Below are 26,924 nucleotides of genomic sequence, written 5' to 3'. Positions count from 1 at the left end.
AGGGATTGCATTGGGAGTTATACCTGATGTAAATGACGAGTTGATGGGTGCTGACGAGTTGATGGGTGCAGCACACCAACATGGCACAAGTATGCATGTGTAACAAACCTGCACGTTGTGCACGTGTACCCTACAAATTAAAGTATAAGAAGAAGAAGAAGAAGAAGAAGAAGAAGAAGAAGAAGAAGAAGAAAGCTAACCAAAATCTAAATAGCCCAATATCTCAAAAATGACCAGTTAAACACCTTTCCAAAAAGAGTTATCCAGGTCCAGACAGTTCCAATGATACATGCTATAAAACAATTTAGAAAGAAATAATACCAATAGTACAAAATCTCTTTTAGAAAGTTATGTGAAACCAATGTAACTGTGATACTAAAACCAGTCAAAGGAATTGCAAGATAATTACTACTAAAGATCTGTGTCTCTCATTAATATACAGGCAAATAAACTTTGCCAATATTAGGGGGGAAAATCCATCTACACAAAGGATTAATACATTAAAAGGATAATTCATCATTCCTTGATGCAGTTTATCCCAGAAAAGCAAGATTATTTAAACAACTAAAAATGAATAAAATATATTTCAGTGTATCAACAGAATAAAGTAGAAGAAACACATGAGCATCTCAATATTTGATAAAATATATTCATAATGAAAACTCTGATAAATGAGAGTTACAAAGCTTTCTCAATCTGATTACAAGTCTCTCTGTAAAACCTTCAGTTAATGTATTTATTGGTGAAAAGTTAGAAGTCTTGCCCTTAAATCAGAGTGAAGCAAAGACAGCCACACATCAACTTTCAGTTTTATATAATACTCGAGGCCCAAAGCACTGCGATAAGGCAAGATACAGACGTTTTAAAAATATAAAGATCAAAAAGGAAGATGTATTTATAATATATAATTACATATGCATACAATTCTCATGAGACTAAATTAGAAGTTCCAGAATGAATATGTTAGTGTAGCAAAGCTTCAGGATACAAGCTCAATAAAAGTTAATCAAAATCATTTCTATATACTTGTCACAAACAATTGCAAATTTCATAGTCTTATAAACATGGTGCAATTAGAAAAAAAATAAGAAATCTATTTCCAAAGGAAAATAAAAAACTAAGGAACGGGCTCCAACCATGATGGGAATAACTCATCAGGCATCCTAACAAAATTACCTGTTTCAAAATTGAACAGAGAATACTTTGACATTATGCATGAGGATGTGGAGAGCCCAAAGAACTTCTTATATTTGTGATTTTCTTATCCTTCCCATCATTTTTTTTACCATCACAACTATTGCAGTCATTACAATCAACATGATGAGCAACATATCATTATCATCATTGTAAACTACTATATTGTGGTTGAGATAAATAAAAGTTTAATAAATAATACTCAACATTATTAATACAAACGATATAAATGTCATCTGTGTTTGTTTGGATTGGCCATGAGAAAACACTCTAAAGCATGAACTTGACTGTAGGAATTTTATGTGGGAGGTGATTCTAGGAAGCAAGAATAAGGGTGTAAGGATGAAGAAAGAGAGGAGGAGGAAAAGTCAATGTCAGCATGTATTATTGAAATGGCAATAATGACTACTTTCTGCTGGGCCCACAGAAAAATGTACAGAATACTTACAAAATTTCCCCTAGTTGGTCAGGAATCTAGTGTTTCACTAAGGTGGCTGAAGTTTGCTCCTAGAGAAGGAGTGCATGCCTTTCATTTTAAGACTTCTTTTAGGGTGTGCTAGGAAAAAGGCTGGTTGACCATCATAGATGTCAAAAACCCGGTCCTTGAATGCTTCTTTTGAAGTAAACACTTTTCTGGTGGAACTTGAAAGTAAACATCTGAATGTGTTGTGCCCATTCTAAATAAATCCACATACTTGTTCCCCACACTTTCTTGTCTTTAAATGTCCAGTTTTACAGCATCTAGATCATTGACCAAGTATTCAAGTTATTTGCCACAACATAGGCATCTGTGTAGATTCCAATCTCTGACACTTCTCTCATACAAGGTGGAAAACCCGACATATTGTTTGCAAATATGCCCATAGGGCATGGGGACGTTTACCATCCTCACAGTCTTTAGGTCTAAATCTAATAGGATTCTATATGAAACTGACTTTTAAAAAACACTTCAACTAACATATTGAAAATAGACTGAGGTTTGTTTGTTTTTTCCCTCCATCAATCAGTTTTAGAAAATCCCTACGAGGCTATTAGTGTGTAGTGACTGAGAAATATTGGTGAAATAGATGTAGGTGACGTGAGAATCTGGGATTCCTGTTCCCTTATTTACTTGTACTATCTGGACCTCCTCTAGCCAGCTCCCAGATTTACCATTTTGGTCATCAGATAGATTAAGCTTATACATATTTTTTGTGACTCTAAAACCACCCATTTATGATAAACACACTGAACTTCAATAACATAGCAACTTACTATTTCCTGGATGCATGCTCAAGGCTACAAGAGCCCAGTAGCCCATCGGAAGCTATAGCAGAACTATAGGTCTGCACTGCAAATCTCCTACTGACACTTGCTAGAGATTCCACATGTATGTAATCTACCAGGAATATCCTTAGTATCATTGTATTGAAATAATCACAAGAACCAAAGACAAGGCATCTTGCACCACATCCTGGACCTGCTGCAGTGCACTTTTCACATTATCTTTTGGCAAAGGTGCCCTTGTTGTTATCAGATCATGTATCAGACCATGACAATCCTTTCATAAAGGTTTGTTTTCTAAAGTCATTCTGAGGTAACTATTTTAGGACAGGTTCCCCACCCCTGCCACCCCCAAAAATAGGAGCCTGAGACAAGAACATAAGCACAAATATTTTAGGGAGCAGGAGTGAGGGAATGAAGACAGTGAGATGTTTCCTGCTGCAGGCGATGAGGCTTGATTTTTTAACACATCTGAGAAACAAAGAATGCCTCCAAGAATATCCATCAGAAAGACAAGAGGCTGGCTCCAGTTACTGCCTGGTTTCCTTAAATCCCCTGGCTATTTGATCCTATTTCTACAAAAATTCATAATGTGCTATAAGAATAATGTTGATATCAGAAAAAAAAAAATCACTAGATCGTTAAGGCCTGATTAGAATACTGCAAAAGATTTTCTCTCATGACAAAGAAAAAGCTGAACAGCAGCATCTCTGAAATCAACAGATGCTGAGACTTTAGGCTGAACCAAGGCAGGGTGAAGGACAGTCATGCAGACAAGTTCATACTAATAAATATGTTTCGTGTAGTGATCTCAAGCTTGCATTTGACTTATCAAATCATGCATCAAATTGTAAAATTATACAAGTAAACATATTGATAAATGTAGTGATCGATCACATGTGAGAAAGCCAGTGTGACATTTGATTACAAGTGATATTGAGATAAATATGCATCATGGGCGTTGGAATACACATTTTGGTCCTGGAGTCCTTGGTCACAGCTGATAGCCATTATTATTTATTTTAACAACTTAAACTTTCTTCAACTAAATACATTAAAATTACATTAAACTATATATGTAAAGTATAAGTCAGAAATCTTACATTGCTTCTGGATTCATAATGCAGACAGCTGCTGAGCACCGGCACTGGTTAATGTCATCATAAGGGATCCCCATACTAAGGCTCAATAATTGAGCTAAAATAACTGCAAGAGATTCCAGACTTATGGTTCTGGGGTGCTGAGAAAAAAAAAATAGATGTACACGTTTTGGGAGATTATTTTGTTTACTTGGAGAACTATGCAATTATTAAAGAGTCACATGGTAAAATGGAATAGGGGCATCTGTTATCCCCAAAAGTGGCATCCATGTTGGCCTAATTCATTATAAATATAAGAAAATTGTGAAAAATAAAATCTGAAGTTTTACTAGTATGTAAATAGATGGCTCATTTGGTGGTCTCAAAGAAAAAAATATTGCCCCAGGAATTTGTTATGTCTAACAACAATTACAGTCATATTTATATTCACAAAAGATAATATTTAAAGATAAATGCATAGAAAAACATAGTGTCAAGTTATGAAATTTGGTCATTACCAGAGGCTGGGAAGGGTAGTACAAAGTGGGGGATAAAGTTGAGATGGTTTAATGGTAGAAAAACTCAATTAAATAGAATAAGGTCTAGTATTTCTAGGACAATAGTGTTACTTCAGTTAACAACACTTACTGTATGTGTTGAAATATCTGAGTGGAATTGGAATGCTCCTAACACAAAGAAACGATAAAGGCTTGAGGCGATGGATATTCCAATTATCCTAATTTAATCATTACACATTGTATGCCTGTACCAAAACATCACATCTCCCCAATAAAAACATATAACTACTGTGTACCCATAATACAATTAAAAATTTAAAAGTTGATTCTTCAAAGATAATATTTTATATAACCATTTCATACATGTATTTATAAACTCATAAGTTAACCCATTGAATTAATTAATATTATGGTAATAATGACTGATAATAAGAATTCTGACTTTTCAATTGTTTCAATTTTATTGGGAAAACTAAAATACCTTTATAATTTCTCTTTTTGTAAGAGTAAGATGTTTATTATAGTGCATTTTGATCACACTATAACAAGAAATTTGGGAAAAATTCACATATCCTGCTACCCCTTCAAACATATCTAATAACATTTTGATGAATATACTTCATGATAGGTTTCTAGGTATACATTTTGGTTTCTTCTGTTTGCCTCTGTAAGTCAATTTTCCATCATTTTCTACCTTGCCCTCTACCCCAAAAAGATGACACAAATGGATTATGTCAGAGGGATGCTTTGCCCTCAGGTTTTGTCTTGATTAATTCTAATGGAGAGAAGAGAACGAGATGTGAATGAAACTGAAGTATTTATTACATCATTGCAATGATGCTTATGTCTCTTTGAACCCTTGACAGGAGGTCTACCTTCTGTCTGTGACTCTGACAAAATGACTCCCTTCCCTCCATCAACACTTGGTACCAATTAAAGTTCTTTAATACTTGCATGGAGGTACTGTAAAGGCTCTACATTTTGCATGACATGAATAAATACTCCATTTATCAAATTTCCACATTTTAATGTTTCATCTGCTTTCAGAGAGACAGTGTTAGGAAGAAGAAGAAGAAGGACAAGGAGGAGAAGGAAGAAAGGAATGAAAAGGAGAAGGAAAAGAAGAAGGAGAAGAAGGGGGAAAAGGAGAGAGAATGATTCTACAGGGAATAAATTGAAGGATTCAGCTAAATTTCAAAAGGCTAAATACTGTAGTAGTATATTAATACTGGTACTGTTATTTTAAACCACCTTGTTTTTGAGATATTATAGAAAAGGCTATTGACCAATAAATGCATCTGTATACTTTTCTCTTTTTCTCCTGTTTCCTGTCATCTCTTATAATTCACTAAGATGGAGACAACAACATCCAATGATTTCACTTTAGGCATTTGTATAAAAGCAGGGTTCTTTTTTTCCTTCATGTTCAGTTGCTCTTGCCTTCCCTGTATTCTTACTAGTACATATATTTGGATCTTTCCATTTATTGTATTTCCTTTCAAAGACACTTTCAAATGTCTTTGATCATTATAGGATCAAAGACATAGTTTTACATTTGAGATGACATTTCTTCACATTTTGTTTGTGATCATCTCGCTTTGGATTTCTCTTAATCAGTTTGGCCTGCCACAACAAAATGCCAAAGAAGACTTGATGGTTTAATCAAGAGAAATTTATTTCCTTGCAGTTCTGTGGAATTTCGCAGTTCTAGAAGTCTAAGATCAGGGTGCTGGCAGGGTTGGTTGGCATCTGCTGAAAACTTTTTGGCTTGCACTAGAGTGCCTTCTTGCTGGCCTTTCCTCTATGTGCACACGGAGAGCCTTATCTCTGGTGTGGTGTCTCTTCCTCCTCTTCTATGGACAGCAGTCCTATTGAATTAGAGCCCCACCTCCCGCCACCTCCACCATGACCTATTTACCCTTGATTACCTCTTTTCAGGTCCTGTCTCTGAATATAGTCACACTGGAGGTTAAGGCTTCAACATATGAATTCAGGGGGGACACAGTTCAGTCCAGACTAGCATAGAAAGTTTTTTAAAGCTATGGAAAGCAGTAAGAGAATTTCCTACAGACCCTTGTTATTATTATCTCTAATTTGAAAGCCAAGTGACAATAAAGCGAAACTATATTTAACACTGAATTTTAAAAAATGTATATTTAGGGACAAAAAATTTCAACAAAGCAGACAATCTTCTTTTGGTGAGTATACCTGTTTAGAACCATAGTTTTCAAATAATAACAGCAACAAGCCTTTATTAGGCTGCTTATATGCCAATCACCAGACTGAGAAATTTGTAAACAGGTGGGTATTTGTTGAGACTGTTTTTTTGCCTAACATGTGAGTATTCTCTATAATGTGCATTCCATATAAGTTTTTTTAAAAAAACACTCTTGTCTCTAATTTTATGTGTCAACATTCTATCTATACCTTTTTTTTTCTTTAATGAACACATGTTATGTTTTGTTCAACTCATTATTTAGTCAAGGAACTAGTAAGATGTTCACACCAATTCAAAGAGTGTATTAGTCTGCTCTCATGCTGCTAGTAAAGACATATCCAAGACTGGGTAATTTATAAAGAAAAAGAGGTTTAATGGACTCACAGTTTCATGGTTTCACATGGCTGGGGAAGCATCACAATCATGGTGGAAGAGGAAAGAAGAGTAAAGGCACATCCTACATGGTGGCAGGCCAGAGAATGTGTGCATGGGATCTCCCCTTTGGGAAAGACTCACCCCCATGATTCAATTTTCTCACTGGTTCCCTCCCATGACACATGGGAATTACAGGAGCTACAATTCAAGATGAGATTTGGGTGGGGACACAGCCAAACCATATCAAAGAACATTTGAGAATCTAGGAGTATATTAATAAACATGTTAGGAGAGAGTTGTAGGTTTTAGATACAAAACTGATTAGTGTTTTAGAGAATAATAAATAATATGTGGGTTATCTGGTCCACCAGAGAGAAATTATTTGCATCTCTACCAGACAAAAATCTGCACATTAATCTCTGCCACCAAATAATTGCAAACAGCCCAGTCAATTGAAAGTCAAGCCCAGAGTAGCATTGAAAGAGCACTCAATAATCTCTTTTGCCTATATTCAAAGCTTTTCACTGTTTGCACTCTATTTCAGTAGATTTTTAGTATATACCTACTATATGTTCAGGATCATTATATAATGCTACTAAGATTTTGTTTCATCTAAGTAATAGAAACCAAATACATATGGATTTCTATTTAAAGAATATTTTGCTGCTTTATATTAATATTGATACATAAATTGACCTATGGTTGTTATTTTTTGGTCTGTCTCTTACCCTTTAGGGGTTAAAATTCCCGTGGTTTTACAAATGGGTTTGAAACTTGTAGAGAAAATGTAATCCAATGATCTTTGCCTTTTACAGTTGAAATTAAAACATTTTTATCTCTTTTGATTATTGTCCTTTGGAATTATTTAAAAGCTTGTTTTGTGTGGTGCTTTCATACCTTTTAAATAATGTTTTGGATTTGATACAGTTTCATATACATATCAATGTGTGTATATATATTTATGTGTATTTCTGTACACATTATACACATTCATGTACATATAATTTATGTATACTTATGTGAAAACACATATATACACATGTATTGGGAAAGTGCATATGTGTGTACTTGTGTGTACGCATGTGTGTGTGTATCACATGACCCTATATAACTACTACTTTGTACTAGATACAAAATACTTTCATCACTCAGCAGGTTCTTTTCAGCAAGTTTCCAGGCATTACCTCCCCATAAAATATAATCTTTATTTTGATCTCACTACAGTGGTTTATCTTTACTTGCACTTTAGCTTCATAAAAATGGCACCATTAAGTATTATTTTATTTCTGGCTAGTTTTTCTAAAAATATAGTTTTGGAAATTCATTAATTTTGAGTGTAACTGTACTTCTTTTAATTTCTGCATAGTGCACTACAGGATATGGATATTCCACAATATGTTTACGTATTTGAAGGATAAAATGCCTCAATATTGTTGATACTAATCTCCCTGAAATTGATCTAAAGTTTCCATAAAAAGCAATAACAATCAAACAGTTTTGTTGAAATTGACAAGCTGATTTTATTTTATTTTATTTTTTTAAATTTATTTATTATTATTATACTTTAAGTTGTAGGGTACATGTGCATAACGTGCAGGTTTGTTACATATGTATACTTGTACCATGTTGCTGTGCTGCACCCATCAACTCGTCATTTACATCAGGTATAACTCCCAATGACAAGCTGATTTTAAAATGGAAATGCAGAGGACTTGGAATGCCTGAAACAGTCTTGAAGAATAACAGAGTAGTATGGTTTACACTACCATTTTCGATGTTTCACTATTAAGGTAGAGTCATTATGACAACATGGTGTTGGTGAAAGGACATACAAAACACCAATGGTCATAAAAAGATTCCAGAAAGAGGCCAGCAATATGGCAAGTTGATCTCTATAACAAAGACACAACTATATTTCTTTGGAGGAAAACTAATCTTTTAAATAAATTGTTATGAAGCAATTACCTATCCAATGTGAGGTAACTGATTCTGTCCCCCATTTTACACCAAACACATTTCTTTAATGTGGGTTATACATCTACAATTGAAAGGCAAATCAATCAGGCTTGTGTTAGAGGATAGAATAGCTTCATGATCTTAGAATGGGCAAACATTTCTTGAAGGTGTCTCTTTTTACATTAAGTTTGTTGAGAGTATTCAATCTTTCTTTTTTTGTCATGAGTAGGTTCTAAATTTAACAAATGTATCTTTCTGTATATATTTTTTAATAAAGTAGATTATAATGATTGATTTTCAAATATAAAATTCATCTTGTATTCCTAGAATAATTTCTATGTGTTCACCATGTCATCCATTTTGATATATTGCAGAATTCTTTTTGTTAACATAAATCTCAAATCATAAAACAAGGTGAGAATTAGCCCCTCCTTTTGTATTATCTAAAGTAACTTATTACAAGCATTAAATATTTTGGAGCCAATTTTATGGAAATCATGTGGGTCTAGAATTTTTGTTTGTTTTGGAGGAAAGTGTTTTAATTATAGACTCAACTATGCCAATGGTTCAATGGTGATTCAGATTTACTTTTCTATTTACTTGAGAAAATGTATTATTCATAAAATTTTATCCATATTTATTGCCATTAATTGGTTGAGGATATGCCATCTTATATGTACGTGTCCCTTTATTCAACTAATATTTGGATAATTTGTTTTTTCAGTTTTTTTGAAATAAGATACCTGTTTTGGTAGGTTGTTATAAATTGTACATATCAAAAATATTAGTTTGATCTTTGATGATTTTCTTCATTATATTTTGTATTTCATTGATAGCCAATATTATCCTTAAAACTTATTTCCTACTTTCTAGCGTCTCTTAGCTTAACTCACCATCTATATGCTTTTTGGAGGTGGAGTTAGATAATCTACATTCAAATTAACTATTTTTATTTATACATTAAAGCTATAAATGCATTACCTCTCAGTTCTGCCTTTTTGGGATCCCATAAGTTTAGATATGCTATATTTTTAATGCCACTTAGCTCAAAATGAGTTATCTCATTATTTTATTTGCCAATCTTTTGAGATTTTTAAGTGATATTTCTATTATTTGATTCTCATTTAAATCCACAATTGTCAGACACTTTTCTCTGTAAGATTTCAATCATTTAATATTTACTGATACTGCCTTATTTCTCACCATATTATTTGTTTTGGTAAATACTCTATATTAGTATTATGTTGCTCTTTGGTATAATATTTTAGAAATATATACTTTGATGAAATGAAAAATTACATTGCTGAGGTAGGTTGCTTTTTTCCATTCTTAAATACGATTATGGATCTCTTTTTCCTTTATTCTCTCACATTTGCTGTATATATTTTGAAGCAATGTAATTAGACGCATACAACATTATGATTGCTATCTTCCCCTTCAAAAGTTCATCATAATTATATATTCCTCTTTATTTCTTCTAGAACATCCTGCCTTAAGACTACTGCTATGGACTAAATTGTGTCCCTCCCACTCCAAATTCATATATTGAAACAGTGACCCCTAACATGACTATATCTAAAGATACATAATTGTCTAACTGTACCCCTTGAATATATATGATGTTTGTCAATTAAATATTTTAAGTTCAGGCACAGTGGCTCATGCCTGTAATCCCAGCACTTTGGGAGGCCGAGGTGGGCGGATCACAAGGTCAGGAGATCGAGACTATCCTGGCTAACATGGTGAAACCCCGTCTCTACTAAAAATACAAAAAATTAGCCAGGCATGGTGCCGGGCACCTGTAGTCCCAGCTACTCAGGAGGCTGAGGCAGGAGAATCGCTTGAACCCGGGAGGCAGAGGTTGCAGTGAGCTGAGATCGCGCCACTGCACTCCAGCCTGAGCAACAGAAGCGAGATCTGTCTCAAAAAAAAGAAAAAAAAAAATTTAAGTGAAAAATCATATGCTGATTATTCTTTCTTGTTTGTACTCCACCAAAAACCAGTTGTGTTGTGGTTTCACATACAAACTTTTAGGAAGGAGCAGCATCAGAAGTATACAGACTCTAAATTGCAATCTATAGCCCTGCAGGATTGGGTAGAAAGGGTGGTGGGAATTTAAACATCAAAAGGCAGAACTTCAACTATTTTCTTCAACATCTCACTTCTGTGGACATTGGCTATAGCTGATTTTTCCAGTGAAATGGGCAGGCAAAATAACTGTGGAGAATAAGAAAGAATACTGGAAAAGCTTTCTTCCAATTGTCGTCACTAAAGAGACCATTCTTCTCTGCCCATGAGGCATAAACTGTCCAGTAAACTATGGCATTTTCTTCTTCCTGGTAGCTAGCCTGTCTTTAATTTAAAAATTTTGTTGTTATTTTTGAGACGGGGTCTTGCTCTGTTGCCCAGGCTGGAGTCAGTGGTGAAATCCTAGTTCCCTGTAGCCTTGAATTCCTAGGCTTAAGTGATTTTCCTACCTCAGCTCGGACTATAGGGGCCTTCCACCATGCCTGGCTAATATTTGTATTTTTAAAAATTATTGTAGAAATGAGTTCTTACTATGTTGCCCATGCTGGAATCCTGCCCTGTAGAGAAAATCAGTTCTGCTCTCCTCTTTGTTAATCAATGAAGGCCTTACACTCTCCACGGGAGAGTCTTATGATTTCTTACTATGGCATGTGATGAAATAAACAAATCAAATTCCAGCATTTGAGACCAGATGACTCACTTGACCGTAAGTATAAGCCACATTCTCCAAACTTGTTTATAAATATTGAAGATCAATTTTTGTTGGAGCATTTTCTTCATATGTTGTTGGCCACTTGTATGTCTTCTTTTCAGAAGTGTCTGTTCATGTCTTTTGTTCATTTTTTAATGGGGTTATTTGTTTTTTGCTTGTTCAATTGTTTCACTACCTTATAGATTCTGGATATTAGGCCTTTGTCAGATATATAATTTGTGCATGTTTTCTCCCTTTCTGTAGGCTGTCTGTTTACTCTGTTGATATTTCTTGTTGTGCAGAAGCTCTTTTGTTTAAGTACATCTCACTTGTAAATTTTTGCTTTTGTTGCAATTGTTTTTGAGGGCTTAGTCATATTTTATTTGGCAAGGCCAAAGTCCAGAATGGTGGTTCCTAGGTCTTCTTCTAGAATCCTTGTGGTCTGAGGAGTTACATTTAAATATTTAATCCATCTTGAGTTAATTTTTGTATATGGTGAAAGGAAGGCATCTAGTTTTATTCTTCTGTATGGTTAAGCAGCTAATCATTACAAAAATGCAAATCAAAACTTAGTGAAACACCATCTCACACCAGTCAGAATGGTTCTTATTACAATATAAAAACAACAGACGCTGATGAGGCTATGAAGAAAACGGACTGCTTATACACTGTTAGGGGGAACTGGAATTAGTTCAGAAACTGTGGAAAGCAGTTTGGAGAGTTCTCAAATAACTTAAAACAGAACTACCATTCAGCCCAGCAATACTACTACTGGGTATATATACAAAAGAAAATAAATCAATCCCAGCACTTTGGGACGCCAAGGCGGGTGGATCACCTGAGGTCAGGAGTTCGAGACCAGCCTAGCCAACGTGGCGAAACCCCGTCTCTACTAAAAACACGAAAATTAGCTGGGCTTGGTGGTAAGTGCCTGTAATCCCAGCTACTTGGGAGACAGGCTGGAGAACTGCTTGAACCTGGGGAGGTGGAGGTTGCAGTGAACTGAGATAGCACTATTGTACTCCAGCCTGGGTGACAGAGAGAGACTCTGTCTCAAAAAAATGAGTAAAAAAAAGACAGAAAGAAAGAAAATAAAATCATTCTACCAAAAAGTCACTGGCACTTACATGTTTATCACAGCATTATTTACAATAACGAAGAGATGGAATCAACCTAAGTGTCCATAAATGGTGGATTGGATAAAGAAAATGTAGTACATATAAACTATGGAATACTATGCAGCCGTAAAAAAATTCATATCCTTTGCAGCAACATGGATGCAGCTAGAGACTATTATTCTAAATGAATTAACTCAGGAACAGAAAACCAAATACTGCCTGTTCTCACTCATAAGTGGGAGTTAAACATTGGGTCCACTTAGACATGAAGATAGTAACACTAGAAACCAGGAACTACCTGGGGTTGGAGGAAGGGTTGAAAAACTAACTAGTGGGTACTATGCTTGGTACCTGGGTGATAGAATCAATCATATATGAAACCTTAGCATTTTGCAATATACCCAGGTAACAAATTTGTACATGTATGCCCTAAATCTAAAATAGAAGTTGAAATTATTTTTATCTCCGTTTAATTGATTCATCTCTTTATTGCTTCACTTAGCTTCACTTCATTTGTTCATTGCCTCTGTGAAACTCCAGTAGATATTGTACACTCACACAACAAAAAGGCAAGTTCTGTTTTTCAGAATAGTGATAGTATTATGAAATAACAGCAAAAAATATCAGTTTTGAATACACTAACATTCTCTAAGATAATTAATGTCAATTAGGACATTTGGTTCTGTTTTATTCTTTACTTATACCCTATGAAGCATTTTAAGGCGACTGATACTTTCAAATGTTTTATTTAAATCTGGTTCATAATTATGTTCGGTATATAATTAGGAAAACATACAAAATCTAAGTTTTAGCCAAAGTTAATTATTAAATATTAAGATTATGAAAACTTGAAGAGCACTTTACAGTAAAAGTAAACTAGTTCACTACCTTAACTTTCTAGAAAGGATATCTTGAACTCATGATAGGAAATTGAAAAATTTTTATATGTAGTGAATTCAATGAGCACTTCTTATAAACATTTCTATCAGCAACAGTGACAAAGACACTTAAAACAATGCAAATTTTAATATACATAAAAGTTAACTATGAAAATGCATAACTGTATACTAATTTATGTAGCATACTTTCTTTCCTTCCTTTTTTTTTTTTTTTTTTTTTTTTTTTTGAGACAGTCTCGCTGTGTAGCCCAGGCTGGAGTGCAGTGGCGCGATCTCGGCTCGCTGCAAGCTCCGCCTCCCGGGTTCACTCCATTCTCCTGCCTCAGCCCCCGGAGTAGCTGGGACTACAGGCGCCTGCCACCACGCCTGGCTAATTTTTATTTTTTATTTTTTAGTAGAGAAGGGGTTTCACTGTGTTAGCCAGGATGGTCTCCATCTCCTCACCTGGTGATCTGCCCGCCTCGGCCTCCCAAGCATACTTTCTATACATAACCATACCATACCAGAAGAACGCCTCCTGCATAGTTTGCATCACATATCTTCCCTTGAAAGGTGGCACCAACATAATTTGACTTTTCTCTGTAACTTAAGTTTAAAAAGGGATCATAATCACATAATTTTGTAAAAATTAATATGAATTTTTATAAAACAAATTTTACATTTATGATATCATTAATATTTCTATCTAACATTAATGTAGCATAGCATAAGATGTGACTAAGTCTTTCTACTTCTTTTAAAAACAATAAAATAGATTTTAAGAACAAATAATGAAAAGTGTATTTTCATATGGATTTCTGTAACATAACAAAGATTTATTTTATGTAGATTTAAAAAAACTAAAACAGAAAAACTGAAGGAAAAAACAAAAAATAATAAAAATAAATAAAATTCCTTAAAAGTAAAAAGCTAAAGTAATGCAACTGGTTAATGAGCAGAATCACTCTATGGACAAAAGTCTCTAGTTATTCAGACAAAATTAGCCTTCCAGAGACATGAAAAAGGCATGTTATATTTAGGGGACAGAAGATAAAAAGTAAAATGTTTAAAACTCCATGTATAATCTTTAAAACTCTCTCTCTGTCTCTCTCTCTCTCTATATATATATATAGATAGATAGATAGATAGATAGATATACCTATATACGCACATATATATATCTTCTGAATATTGATAAAAGAAAAACAGAGTCTATTAAATAGGAAGTTTAATGTACTAAAACCTTAAGCACAAGGCAGATATATTAGAGATATTAAAACATAGTGTTTCAATTTCTTTGCTTACTTCTTAATTTATAACAACAAATCATAACAAGAAGACTGAATTACTGTATTGATAGAATTCAGATGTTTCTCTGAATAGATATTGTGAAAATTTTATGCATTGTGTGAGATATTCAAGAAGGTGGTATACACTCTTGGGAAAGAAGTAATATGGGAACAAGATTGACGAGTGAGTTTTAACTTCAAACCAATAAACACATTGATATCAGTAATTCTGTTATAAATACCATGTTGTGAAAAATATTTAAATGGTGTATGTAAGAAAAAAATAGGTTTTTAAATACACATTTATCAACTGTCAGATACTGGGTCAAATTGCATATATTTTCTTCAGGTAAACTTTATATAATGTCAAGATATGCTTACACAAGTAAAAATGCCACATCATGAGGACGTAAAACAAGATAAGATCTTTTCCATCTTAAAAATGTGTGTAATAACTCTTTAGCATCTCCAGTGGTTGCAATTTTATTTTCATCTATCCAAAGCTCCAATGAAGACAGAATAACTGTAATATTAAGTGAAACAAAAATCTAAAATAGAAAACACAAAAATATGTTTGAACGTCACAGTTTTTAAAAATTAGATATATATGTTTGAAAACAAATTTATGACAGATATTAAGCAACTAAACTGTAAGCCTGCATTTGATCTTTTAAAGTATATTAGTAAGTTTAAAATGTTACTAATAATGAAAGTAATACTTGAGATTTTATAATGCTTGCATTTAAGGAAGCCCCATACCCTCTGCTTTATGTAATTTAAGTCTTACAGTAACCAAATTAGGTGCATACAATTATTATTATTCCTACTTCAGATAAGTAGAATTTAAAATAAAACTTAATTTCCCTGACACTACACAACATGCGGATTCACGTAGTGTCATAAGGAGGTATAGAAATTGTTTTAGTGACACAAGAAGTGCGAAAGTACTAAGAAGCAAACACTTACAGCATTCGTCAATCCAATCAACTGGAAAATCTTTTGTGTGACAACAGTTGTACCAGACCCCATATGATTATACTGTAAAACATAATTATCTTTTAGATATGAATATATATTGTTTAACGTTTAATGATTGTTATTGTTTCATTTAAAATTCAGTTTGGTGAAGTAAGAAATTATTTAAATTACAAGCATGTTGGTTTTAGACATTATTTTCTTATACAAATGATATGTTATATGCTCAGTAAAAAAACTGAAAAATATGAATTGGAATTTATATTTTTTCCATAGAAATTTAAAAATTGTAAACATTATAAAAAAAGGTATAATTCTACTATCAATAAAATAATTATAATAATTATTAAAAGAAAGTTTCAGCTCTAAACTGTAATGTTTAGATGTGTTTATAGGAGACATAGCACATTTTTGAAGATACAATTCACGTAAAAGTAAAGGAATTTAAAAGATATACCATACAAACAGCAATAATAAGAGAGCTAGGATTTATATCAGGAAGATATAAAAGTTATAAACATGTATACATCCAAAAACAGAGCCAGAGAATTACACAAAGTAAAAAACAACAGAATTGAAGGGAGAAATAGAAAATTCAACAGTCATATTTAAAGACTTAAGTAAACAGCTTTCGATAATAGAATACCTGGGCCAAAAATCAACAGAGATATTGAAGACTATAACAAAATTATAAGGCAATAAATATCTATAGTACATTTCACTATAAAACAGCAAAATATTCATACTTTTTAAGTGCCCATGGAACATGATCCAGAAATAGAGTGTAGAAAAATGAAAATGATTCAGAATGTCCATAACAATTTTAAATAAAAACAGAGTTGGAGGACCCACATATCTCAATTTCAAAACTAACTATAAACTACAGTAACCAAGGCAATTTGTTACTGACCTTTTGTTAGATTTACAGATCAGTGAAATTGAGTGCCCATAGATAGATTCTAACATTTATAGTCAATTAATATTTGAAGAAGAATCCAAGAAAATCAAATGGAGAAATATTAAGTTTTCAAAATTAAAAACTTTATGCTTCAAATGACACCATCAAGAAAACAAAAAGACAACCTTCAGACATAGTAAAAATATTTGCAAAATATTATATCCCATAAAGATCTAGTATATAGAATATATAAAGAACACTTACAACTAAACAACAAAAAGGCAACCTAATTAAAACATGTGCAAATAATGTGAATAGACATATCTCCAAATAAAATATGCAAATGAATAATACACAAATGCAAATATTCTCAACTTCATTGTGTATTAGGGAAATGTAAACCAAAACCACAATGAGAAACAAATTCACATCCATTAGAATCACTGTAATACGAAAGACACACAATAACAAGTGTTGGTGAGGATGTGAAGAAATTGGAATTCTTATGCATACTGATGGAAATATACAATGGAGCAATCATTTTTGAAGACAGTTTGTCAAACGTGAAATGGAGTTATCTTATAATCCAACAATTTGCAGTTTTCATTCTTCACACCTACCCAATACGAATTAAAATGCATGGCCACACAAAAACTTGTACACAAATGTTTACAGCAATGTTATTCATAATAGCTTAAAAGTGGGAAAAGTGAAATGTCCATCAGCTAATGAATAGGTAATCAAATTGTGATACAATAGGATAATATTTTACAGTAAGAAGAAATACAGTACTAATCTATGCCATAACATGTATAAACTTAAAAATCACTAAGGTAAATGAAAAAATAAAGTCATAAATCATTACATATTGTATGATACCATTTAAATGAAATGTGCAAAACAGAAAAATCTGTACAGTCAGAAAATAAATTAGTGATTGCTTGGCCTATGGTACAGGAAAGTAGAGGCAGAGGGATTGGGAGTAATCGCTAATGGATACAAAGTCTTTTTGTAAGGTGATGAATATTCTAAAATTAGATTATTGTAATTATTGTTTGCACAAATCTGTAAATATACTAAAAACCATGGAATTTTACATTTCAAATGGTTTAACATCTTAAAATGTAAATTACATTTCAATAAAGCTTTTTAAAAACAACATCAAAAAAAGGAGTTAGAACTTCCAAATCTTCTCCTCTTTTCAAGGAGATCAGTGGTACATCTCTCCACTGTAAGTAGGTTATAGTAAGGGGCTTTTTGAAAGGGAACAGCTCCTGAAAAGAGAGAGATTAAATGCAATATTTTAATGTCCCCAATTAACACTCCAACCACATATTTTATTAATAGTACTTTTCCCCCACAACAAAAATATGAAGATACAGAGTTTACCCAAAGAAAGAGCAGAGTTCTCCCCACTTGAAAATCCCATGCATCTAAACAGTTTTCAACTTTGATTTTAACAACTAAATATTGAAATATAATTATAACAGTTACAATTTTTTTTAAAAGAAAAGGATGTAAGGCCTCGAATGGGGTGACTTATGCTAAAGTTTCATGTCAATAAACTAAAACCTAAATTGTTTACTTGAAATATCTGACCTTTCAGAATCAGGGGAGAGATAATAGCCAAGCAGGCCAGTTTTCAAAAAAACAGAACATTCTCAGTAACCAATCAAAAGGGGCCCAGTTAACCTAAGTTAGCATAATAAGAAAGTCCTCTCTGCTTTAACCCATATAAAGAATGTAGCCTGATGCTAACAAATCTGTTTTTGCACTATTGCTGTTTCCTCATTTCTGATAAATTTACCTAACACAGCTTATGTCTACTGGGTGCTGCCTGGTTCACAAATTATATTTAAAATCAGTTAGATCTTTGAAACTCAGCTTGTTAGGATTCTGCTCTTTGACAGTCTTTGAAGATAGTATCTGAAGGAGCCTTGTGGCTATCCCTGTAACCCATGAGGTATGCAAGTGAGGTGACTGCTGGCTCCTTTAGACTTCTCTGTCTTCCTCACCAAACCCAGAATTTGTCAGTAAGTTCCTCTTGAATTTCAGCTCTACTCTCTTAGTTGAGTTCCCTGATACTTTTGGCTTTCCAGTTCAAGGTCCTTTTGTGCTGTAGCAAAGCATATGACCTTTGGGTGTTTTGTGGTGATCCATCAGACAGAAAAGGGCTGCAGCTTTAGAGGTAAAGGATAGCTGCTGCCACATTCACAGGGATTTTGTTTCTCTCCTTCTTGTTTCTTGTCTTATATGCAAAGGTAAGGAAAATCATTGACTAGATTGGTCAAAGGAATCTCAGAGATGAGCCACAACTTGACTGATGAGCATGGATCAAACACTTAAAAGCTGTTAAAGTGTCTGCCACCTAAAACTAAGATTCCTGTGTTAGGATAAGTTGGTGACAGAATGGGTTCGCTTGACACTAGTGTACTTGCCACTTGCCAGCTTCAAGAAAAATTTCCATTCAGTGAAGAATACTATAAAATATCATACAACACAACAGTGTAGCACTATCATCTTGGGCTTTTTTTTTCTCAGCTCCAAGAAACCCAAGACACAATACAAGAATGGAATCTTTACATTCTAAAGCATCCAGTACTCTATCTTCTGGTATACCTGCTTCTCTTATGCTCAAAATGTATGTTCCTGGAAGCTGTAAATATCTTCCAAAAAAAATGGCAAGACCTTACTAAAGATAATTTAGAATTGCAATGGCTTTTATGAAGAATGCTACAATTGCACAAAATCATCCATCTAAGAAGTGTACATGAAAATAAGCACTCCCAAATTAGGCATAGAGAATGGTACATCTATTTTCATTGATATGAAGTAGTTTCTATAAGACCTCAGGATTCTAAAACAACTTTACTAAAATATTCATTACAAAAGACTGTAAGACTGATGAAACCCCTATTGTCCCTCTCTTTCCTCCTCTGCCTACTAACCTTTTACTTAGTTGGCTTCCCTCCTCAAGGAACAAAATAAAGGTAGATAAATGTCTTGTAAAGTTAGGCCTTCAAATCAATCAGACGTGCTTCTTTAAGCACCTTTATATCTTGGTCAAGATCTTGAGCTCAGAGCAGTGGTTAAAGGCATCGCTGTTCTAGAAAATCCCAAGAAACCATCCCCAAAGTATTTTCTCAAAAAAAAAAAAAAAAAAAAAAAAAGTCGTGAAAGGACTGCAAGTCAATTTTATAGATAGAAAAAGAATGAACCAGGCTCTGACTATAAGGTAAGATTAAAAGCACTATTTTTAAAACATTCTGGTCTATGCATGTTGAGTCCAGACACAGAAAATGCTTTTTCTGCCCTCCGTGTTAATAGGTTTAACTCTGAATTCAGTAATCTAGTTAAAAAACACAAACTGTGTTGGGAAGACACTGATACAACCAAAATATGCCTTTATGGCACAATGACTAACTCTGGTCAGTTATTTTGAGACCTTTTCATAAGAAAAAGTTGCATCAAATCTCCATGTATAGGGAATCCTCCCTCCATGCGCCAGGACTAAAATTATAGAAACTCTTACATTAGAGAAAAGGCATTGGCTTAAATCTACATAGCAAGCCTTGTATTTATGTTTAAGATGCTTTTCACAATCATGTTGTCTTAATGGACTTTTACCCCCACCCTTATTTATTTCAGCAAATGATAGTATTTAGGTCTGAAGTCTGCATTCTGTGCCTTTTAAATGTCAGTTCTTTACCTTATCATACTTAAATGCCATTCCTTTAGAAATGCAAAATGAGGCCAGGCACGGTGGCTCAGGCCTGTAATCCCAGCACTTTGGGAGGCCGAGATGGGCGGATCACGAGGTCAGGAGATAGAGACCATCCTGACTAACACGGTGAAACCCCGTCTCTACTAAAAATAAAAAAATTAGCCGGGCGCGGTGGCGGACGCCTGTAGTCCCAGCTACACGGGAGGCTGAGGCAGGAGAATGGCGTGAACCCGGGAGGCGGAGCTTGCAGTGAGTGGAGATCACGGCCACCGCACCCCAGCCTGGGCGACAGAGCGAGACTCTGTCTCAAAACAACAACAACAACAACAAAAAAGAAATGAAAAATGAGGGTAGCCATCTGTAGATGGTTATTAAGAAAAGGAATGAATAAAATGGACATTAATTGGGTTAAAACAAAACAAAAGTCTTAATGTAACATTATCAAAGGATGGATGGGCCAAAGGGACACCTTGGCAACTTCCCTAACATTAAAGAGTGTTAAACAAGTCTGCCCTATTTATCCATTGGGAGAATTTTTCAAGCTAGAAGGCAGAGATTACAATGAGAAACCTGACTTGTAACCACTTGAGGCAATGGTCAGGTAGGTTAATCAAGATAAAGACTGGCAAAAGGACAAGGGTCCTTTGGTTCAACTCACTGACAGGGACTCAAAGTCTTTTGCATAAGAGTAGGTAAAAGGGTCAGGGCAAAAGAAGTTTCCCGACTCCTTGATATGGGAGTCTCATGTGCTGTGGTGCCAAAATCTATTGGTAAAGCCCTCACTCGGGCTACAATTTGATTGAGAGAACATAAAAATATAAGGATTAATAGGTTGCAAACTAGTGAATTTCTATTTGAGGGACATAAGTCTGCCAAGTCACATTTCCTCAGACTAAGGAAAGTCTATACAGCCCATAATGTCCAACAATGGGTAGAAATAGCCTCGTCAGAGAAATAGTTTGATACAGAAGTGAAAGGGAAATTTGGAAGATTTGTTGTCTAAAAAGGAAGAGGGCGGGGACAATTGGAAAAGTGGCAAATAAAAAATCTTAAAAGTCTGTTTTAGCCATCTGGGTGAATAATCTTGTTCCATTAGCTAGAAATATAATTCTGATCCAGATTTGCATGTGCTTTTATGAACTAGTGAGTTTCGTGTGTCACTGCATCAGGCACATGGCTAAAATTTTAAACTAAATACTGCAGGATCTGCTTCTGTGTATGTTGATGTATGCCTTGTAATATATATGTATGTTTGTATATAATATATACAGGGTATTTTTCTATCTTCAAATGGTATTGCCAACATTAATATATGCTAAGGATCTCTATTTAATTAACTTGAAGAAAATAAGTGTTTATATAAATGAAATATTTCTAAAACTGCTAGAAATATGGGAATGAACTCAAATGCTTTTCATGTTCACTTGTTTGTGGATAACTTCAATGAATGAAAAGTTAGCTAAACCGTGCTGGTTTATTTAAAATAGACAAGTCTTTGGAGTTGTCGGCATGTTCTACCTAGGTTTCCTAATATAATAAGCTCATGTTATCTCTGTATTATGCAATTCATAAACAAGAAAAATAATTCAATGATGAATATCTTTGTTTTGTGTTATACTTTATCTACTAAAAAAAATAGATTCCTAAATATCTTTGGTAATTTACACTTTTAAAGTTTTGCTAAGTTAAGTTGAAGAATAGATAATTATGTACTATCTAGATCATTTTCAAATAAAGTAAATGGTGAAACATTAATTTCTGAACATATGTTTAAGCTGTAAACTCAAAATAAAATTCTAAGGCCACCAATCATCTGAATGGACCCCTCCTCTTGGCCATAGCATTCCAAAGTTGACCTGAAAAACAAGTTCAGGCCATGATGGGAAGAGGGGTGGGGGTCAAACATGCCTCAGTATACCCTCCTGCTTTTTGGAATTCAGGAAAAGACAACAAGCATTAACAACAACACAGACCATAGTCTGATAAGAAACATTTACAGCCTATTCTCCCTGAAGCCTGCTACCTGGCGGTTCTATCTGCATGATGAAACCTTGGTCTCCACAACTCTTAGTTGGAAACCAGACATTTCTTTCTATTGATAGAAAGCACTCAACCATTTAACAATCAGAAAATTTTTAACTATGCCTACCACCTGGAAGATCCTGCTTCAATTTTTACTGTCCTTCCAGATTGAACCAATGTAAATCTTACATGTATCAACTGATGTATTATGTCTCCCTAAAATCCATAAAAGAAAGCTGTACCACAACCACCATGGGCACAAGTCATTAGGACCTCCTAAGGCTGTTACAGGCATGTTCTTAACCTTGGCAAAATAAACTTTCTAAATTCATTGGTACCTGTCTCAGATACTTTGTGGTTCAAAAAGTTTATATACTTTTGGTATCTTGTTTTTATATGGTATAAAGAAGCTAAAAATATTTGGATTTGTAAATAAACATGAAAAATTGTACCATGAAGAAACACATGTTTCTCCTGCACTTTTATAATAATTAGGCCAAGTTTAATGAGACTAGATTTATTCTGCAAACCAAATGGTCTTTCTTTATCTTTAATAGAAACAAGGGAAGCTATAGAGAGAAAAAGAACCTGTTTCAGAAATAGAGTATATACACTCATTAGATTCTTTTTTTTCCCCTTTATTTCTTCGAAAAAAAAAAAGGGGGGGATACATGTGCAGAATGTGCAGGTTTGTTACATAGGTATATGTGTGCCATGGTGGTTTGCTATACCTATTGACTCATTCTCTAAATGCTCTCTCCTCAGCCCCCATCCCCAAACAGGCCCTGGTATATGTTGTTCCACTCTCAGTGTCCTTGTGTTCTCAATCTTCAGCTTCCACTTATGAGTGAGAACATGCAGTGTTCAGTTTTCTGTTCCTGTGCTAGTTGGCTGAGGATGATGGCTTCCAGCTTCATCCATGTCCCTGCAAAGGACACGATCTCATTCCTTTTTTAGACAGAACGTTATTCCATGGTGTATATGTACCACGTTTTCTTTATCCAGTCTACTATTGATGGGCATTTGAGTTAGATCCATGTCTTTGCTATGGTAAATAGTGCTGTGATAAACATACGTGAGTATGTGTCTTTAGGGTAAAATGATTTATATTCTTTTGGGTATATATCCAGTAATGAGATTGCTGGGTCAAACAAACCCAAATGAGATTTGGGTTCTAGACCCTTGAGAAATCTCCATACTGTCTTCCACAATAACTGAACTAATTTACATTCCCACCAACCGTGTAAAAGTGTTCCTATTTCTCCACAGTCTCTCCTTCATCTATTGTTTCCTGACTTTTTAATAATCACCATTCTGACTTGTGTGGCATAGTATCTCTTTGTAGTTTTGACTTGAATTTCTCTGATGATTAGTGACGTTGAGTTTTTTTTTTCATATGTTTGTTGGCCTGATAAATGCCTTATTTTGAGAAGTGTGTTCATATCCTTTGCCCACTTTTTAATAGTGTTTTTTTCTTCTTATAAATTTGTTTAAGCTCCTTGTAAATTCTGGATATTAGACTTTTGTCAGATGAGTAAATTGCAAAAATTTTCTCCCATTCTATATGTTGCCTGTTCACTCTGATGATAGTTTCTTTTGTTGTGCAGAAGCTCTTTAGTTTAATTAGATCCTATGTGTCAATTCTGGCTTTTGTTGCGATTGCTTTTGGTGTTTTCATCATGAAGTCTTTGCCCATGCCTATGTCCTGAATGGTATTGCCTAGGTTTTCTTCTAGGATGTTTATGGATTTGGGTTTTACATTTAAGTCTTTAATCCAACTTAATTGTTGTATAAGATGTAAGGAAGGGGTTCAGTTTCAGTTTTCTGCTTATGGCTAGCCAGTTTTCCCAGTACCATTTACTGAATAGGGAATCCTTTCCCCATTTCTTGTTTTTGTCAGGTTTGTCAAAGATCAGATGGCTGTAGATGTGTGGTGTTAATTCTGAGGTCTCTGTTCTGTTCCAATGTTCTGTATGTCTGTTTTGGTACCAGTACCATGCTGTTTTGCTTACTGTAACCTTGTAGTATAGTTTGAAGTCAGGTAGCTTGATGCCTCCAGCTTTCTTCTTTTTGCTTAGGATTGTCTTGGCTATATGGGGTCTTCTTTCATTACATATGAAATTTAAAATAGTTTTTTCTAATTCTGTGAATAATGTCAATGGTAGTTTGATGGGTATAGTATTGAATCTATAAATTACTTTGGACAGTATGTTCATTTTCATGATATTGATTCTTCCTATCAATGAGGAAGAAATGTTTTTCAATTTGTTTGTGTCCTCTTTTATTTCCTTGACTTTTAGTTCTCTTTGAAGAGGTCTTTCACATTCCTTGTTAGCTGTATCCCTACGTATTTTATTTTCTTTGTAGTGATTGCAAATGGGAGTTCATTTATGATTTGGCTCTCTGCTTGCCTATTGTTGGTGTAAAGGAATGCTTGTGATTTTTGCACATTGATTTTATATCCTGAGACTTTGCTGAAGTTGCTTATCAGTTGAAGAAGATTTTGGGCTGAGATGATGGGGTTTTCTAAATATAAAATTATGTCATCTGCAAACAGACAACTTCACTTACTCTCTTTCTATCTGAATACATTTTATTTCTTTCTCTTGCCTGATGGCCCTGGCCAGAACTTCCAACACTATGTTGAATAGGAGCGGTGAGAGAGGCCACCTTGTCTTGTACCAGTTTTCAAAGGGAATGCTTCCAGCTCTTGCCCATTCAATATGATATTGGCTGTGGGTCTGTCATAAATAGCTCTTACCATTTTGAGATATATTCCATCAATATCTAGTTTATTGAGAGTTCTTAACATGAAGGGATGTTGAATTTTATCAAAGGCCTATTCTGCGTCTAGTGAGGTAATCATGTGGTTTTTGTCTTTGGTTCTGTTTATGTGATGGATTACATTTATTGATTTGTGTATGTTGAACCAAACTTGCATCCCAGGGATGAAACCAGCTTGATTTTGGTCGATACGTTTTTTGATGTGCTGCTGGATTTGGTTCTCCAGTATTTTATTGAGGATTTTTGCATTGATGGTCATAAGGGATATTGGCCTAAACATCTTCCTGATTTAGTCTTGGTAGGGTGTATGCATCCAGGAACATATCCATTTCTTCTAGATTTTCTAGTTTATTTGCATAGAGGTGTTTATAGTATTCTCTGATGGTAGTTTGTATTTCCATGGGGTCAGTGGTGATACGCCCTTTATCATTTTTTACTGTGTCTATTTGGTTCTCTCTTTTCTTCTTTATTTGTCTAGCTTGCAGTCTATTTTGTTAATTTTCTTCAAAAAACCAGTTCCTGGATTCGTTGATTTTTTGGAGGGTTTTTCATGTCTCTCTCTCCTTCAATTCTTCTCTGAACCTAGTTATTTCTTGTCTTCTGTGAGCTTTTGGATTACTTTGCTCTTGCCTCTCTAGCTCTTTTAATTGTGATGTTAGACTGTCAATTTGAGATCTTTCTAGCTTTCTGATGTGGGCATTTAGTGCTGTAAATTTTCCTGTTAACATAGCTTTAGCTGTGTTCCAGAGGTTCTGTTACATTGTCTCTTTGTTCTTATTGGTTTCCAAGAACTTCTTGATCTCTGCCTTAATTTCATTATTTACCCAGTAGTCATTCAGGAACAGGTTGTTCAATTTTCATGAAACTGTGTGGTTTTGAGTGAGTTTCCTAATCCTGAGTTCTAATTTGATGGCACTGTGGTCTGAGAGACTGGGATGATTTCAATTCTTTTGCATTTGCTGAGGAGCATTTTACTTCCAATTATGTGGTTGATTTTAGAATAAGTTCCATGTGGCACTGCGAAGAATGTATATTCTGTTGATTTAGGGTAGACAGTTCTGTAGATGTCTACTAGGTCCACTTGGTCCAGAGCTGAGTTCAACTCCTGAATATCCTTGTTAATTTTCTATCTTTTGATCTGTCTAATACTGACAGTGAGGTATTAAAGTCTCCCACTATTATTGTGCCTAAGTCTCTTTGTAGTTCTCTAAGAACTTGCTTTATGAACCTGGGTGCTCCTCTATTGGGTGCATATATATTCAGAATAGTTAGCTCTTCTTGTCAAAGTGTTCCCTTTACCCTTATGTAGTGTCCTTCTTTGTCTTTCTGATCTTTGTTGGTTTAAAGTCTGTTTTGTCAGAGAGTAGGAGTGCAACCCCTGCTTTTTTTTTTTTTTTCCTCTCTTCCATTTGCTTGGTAAATTTTCCCCCATCCCTTTATTTTGAGCCTGTGTGTCTCTGCAAGTAAGATGGGCATCCTGAGTACAGCACACCAATGGGTCCTGACTCCTTATCCAATTTGCCAACCTATGTCTTTTAATTGTGGCATTTAGCTTGTTTATATTTAATGTTAGTGTTGCTATGTGTGAATGTGATCCTGTCACATGATGCTATTTGGTTATTTTGTACACTAGTTGATGCAGTTTCTTTGTCGTTCCGTTGGTCTTTATATTTTGGTGTGTTTTTGCAGTGGTTGGTACTGGTTTTTCCTTTCCATGTTATGTGCTTCCTTCAGGAGCTTTTGCAGGACAGACCTGGTGGTAAAGAAATCCCTCAGCATTTGCTTGTCTGGAAAGGCTTTTATTTCTTCTTCACTTATGAAGATTAGTTTGGCTGGATATGAAATTCTGGGCTGAAAATTCTTTTCCTTAAGAATGTTGAGGGGGCAGAGCAAGATGGCCGAATAGGAACAGCT

At 34.4% G+C, this 26,924-nt stretch overlaps 1 protein-coding gene across 1 annotated transcript in view; it reads right to left on the bottom strand.

Moving 5' to 3' along the window:
- LOC105535020 (disintegrin and metalloproteinase domain-containing protein 2) overlaps positions 1 to 26,924 on the bottom strand; it is a gene marked incomplete at its 3' end in the record, with an annotated part of 85,191 nt that overhangs the window by 13,991 nt on the left and 44,276 nt on the right. The window contains exons 8-11 of the mRNA XM_011973977.1: positions 15,574 to 15,645; positions 14,989 to 15,155; positions 13,843 to 13,924; positions 3,561 to 3,697 (exon numbers count right to left, since the gene is read on the bottom strand). Of these exons, the coding sequence (XP_011829367.1) occupies positions 3,561 to 3,697; positions 13,843 to 13,924; positions 14,989 to 15,155; positions 15,574 to 15,645 (458 nt within the window). The remainder of the gene's footprint in view (positions 1 to 3,560; positions 3,698 to 13,842; positions 13,925 to 14,988; positions 15,156 to 15,573; positions 15,646 to 26,924) is intronic.

This window comes from Mandrillus leucophaeus, unplaced genomic scaffold (genome assembly GCF_000951045.1).
Source record: "Mandrillus leucophaeus isolate KB7577 unplaced genomic scaffold, Mleu.le_1.0 Scaffold1006, whole genome shotgun sequence".
Taxonomy (NCBI): domain Eukaryota; kingdom Metazoa; phylum Chordata; class Mammalia; order Primates; family Cercopithecidae; genus Mandrillus; species Mandrillus leucophaeus.
Note: the sequence above shows the minus strand (reverse complement) of the source record. Positions and strands in the feature narration are given on the sequence as shown.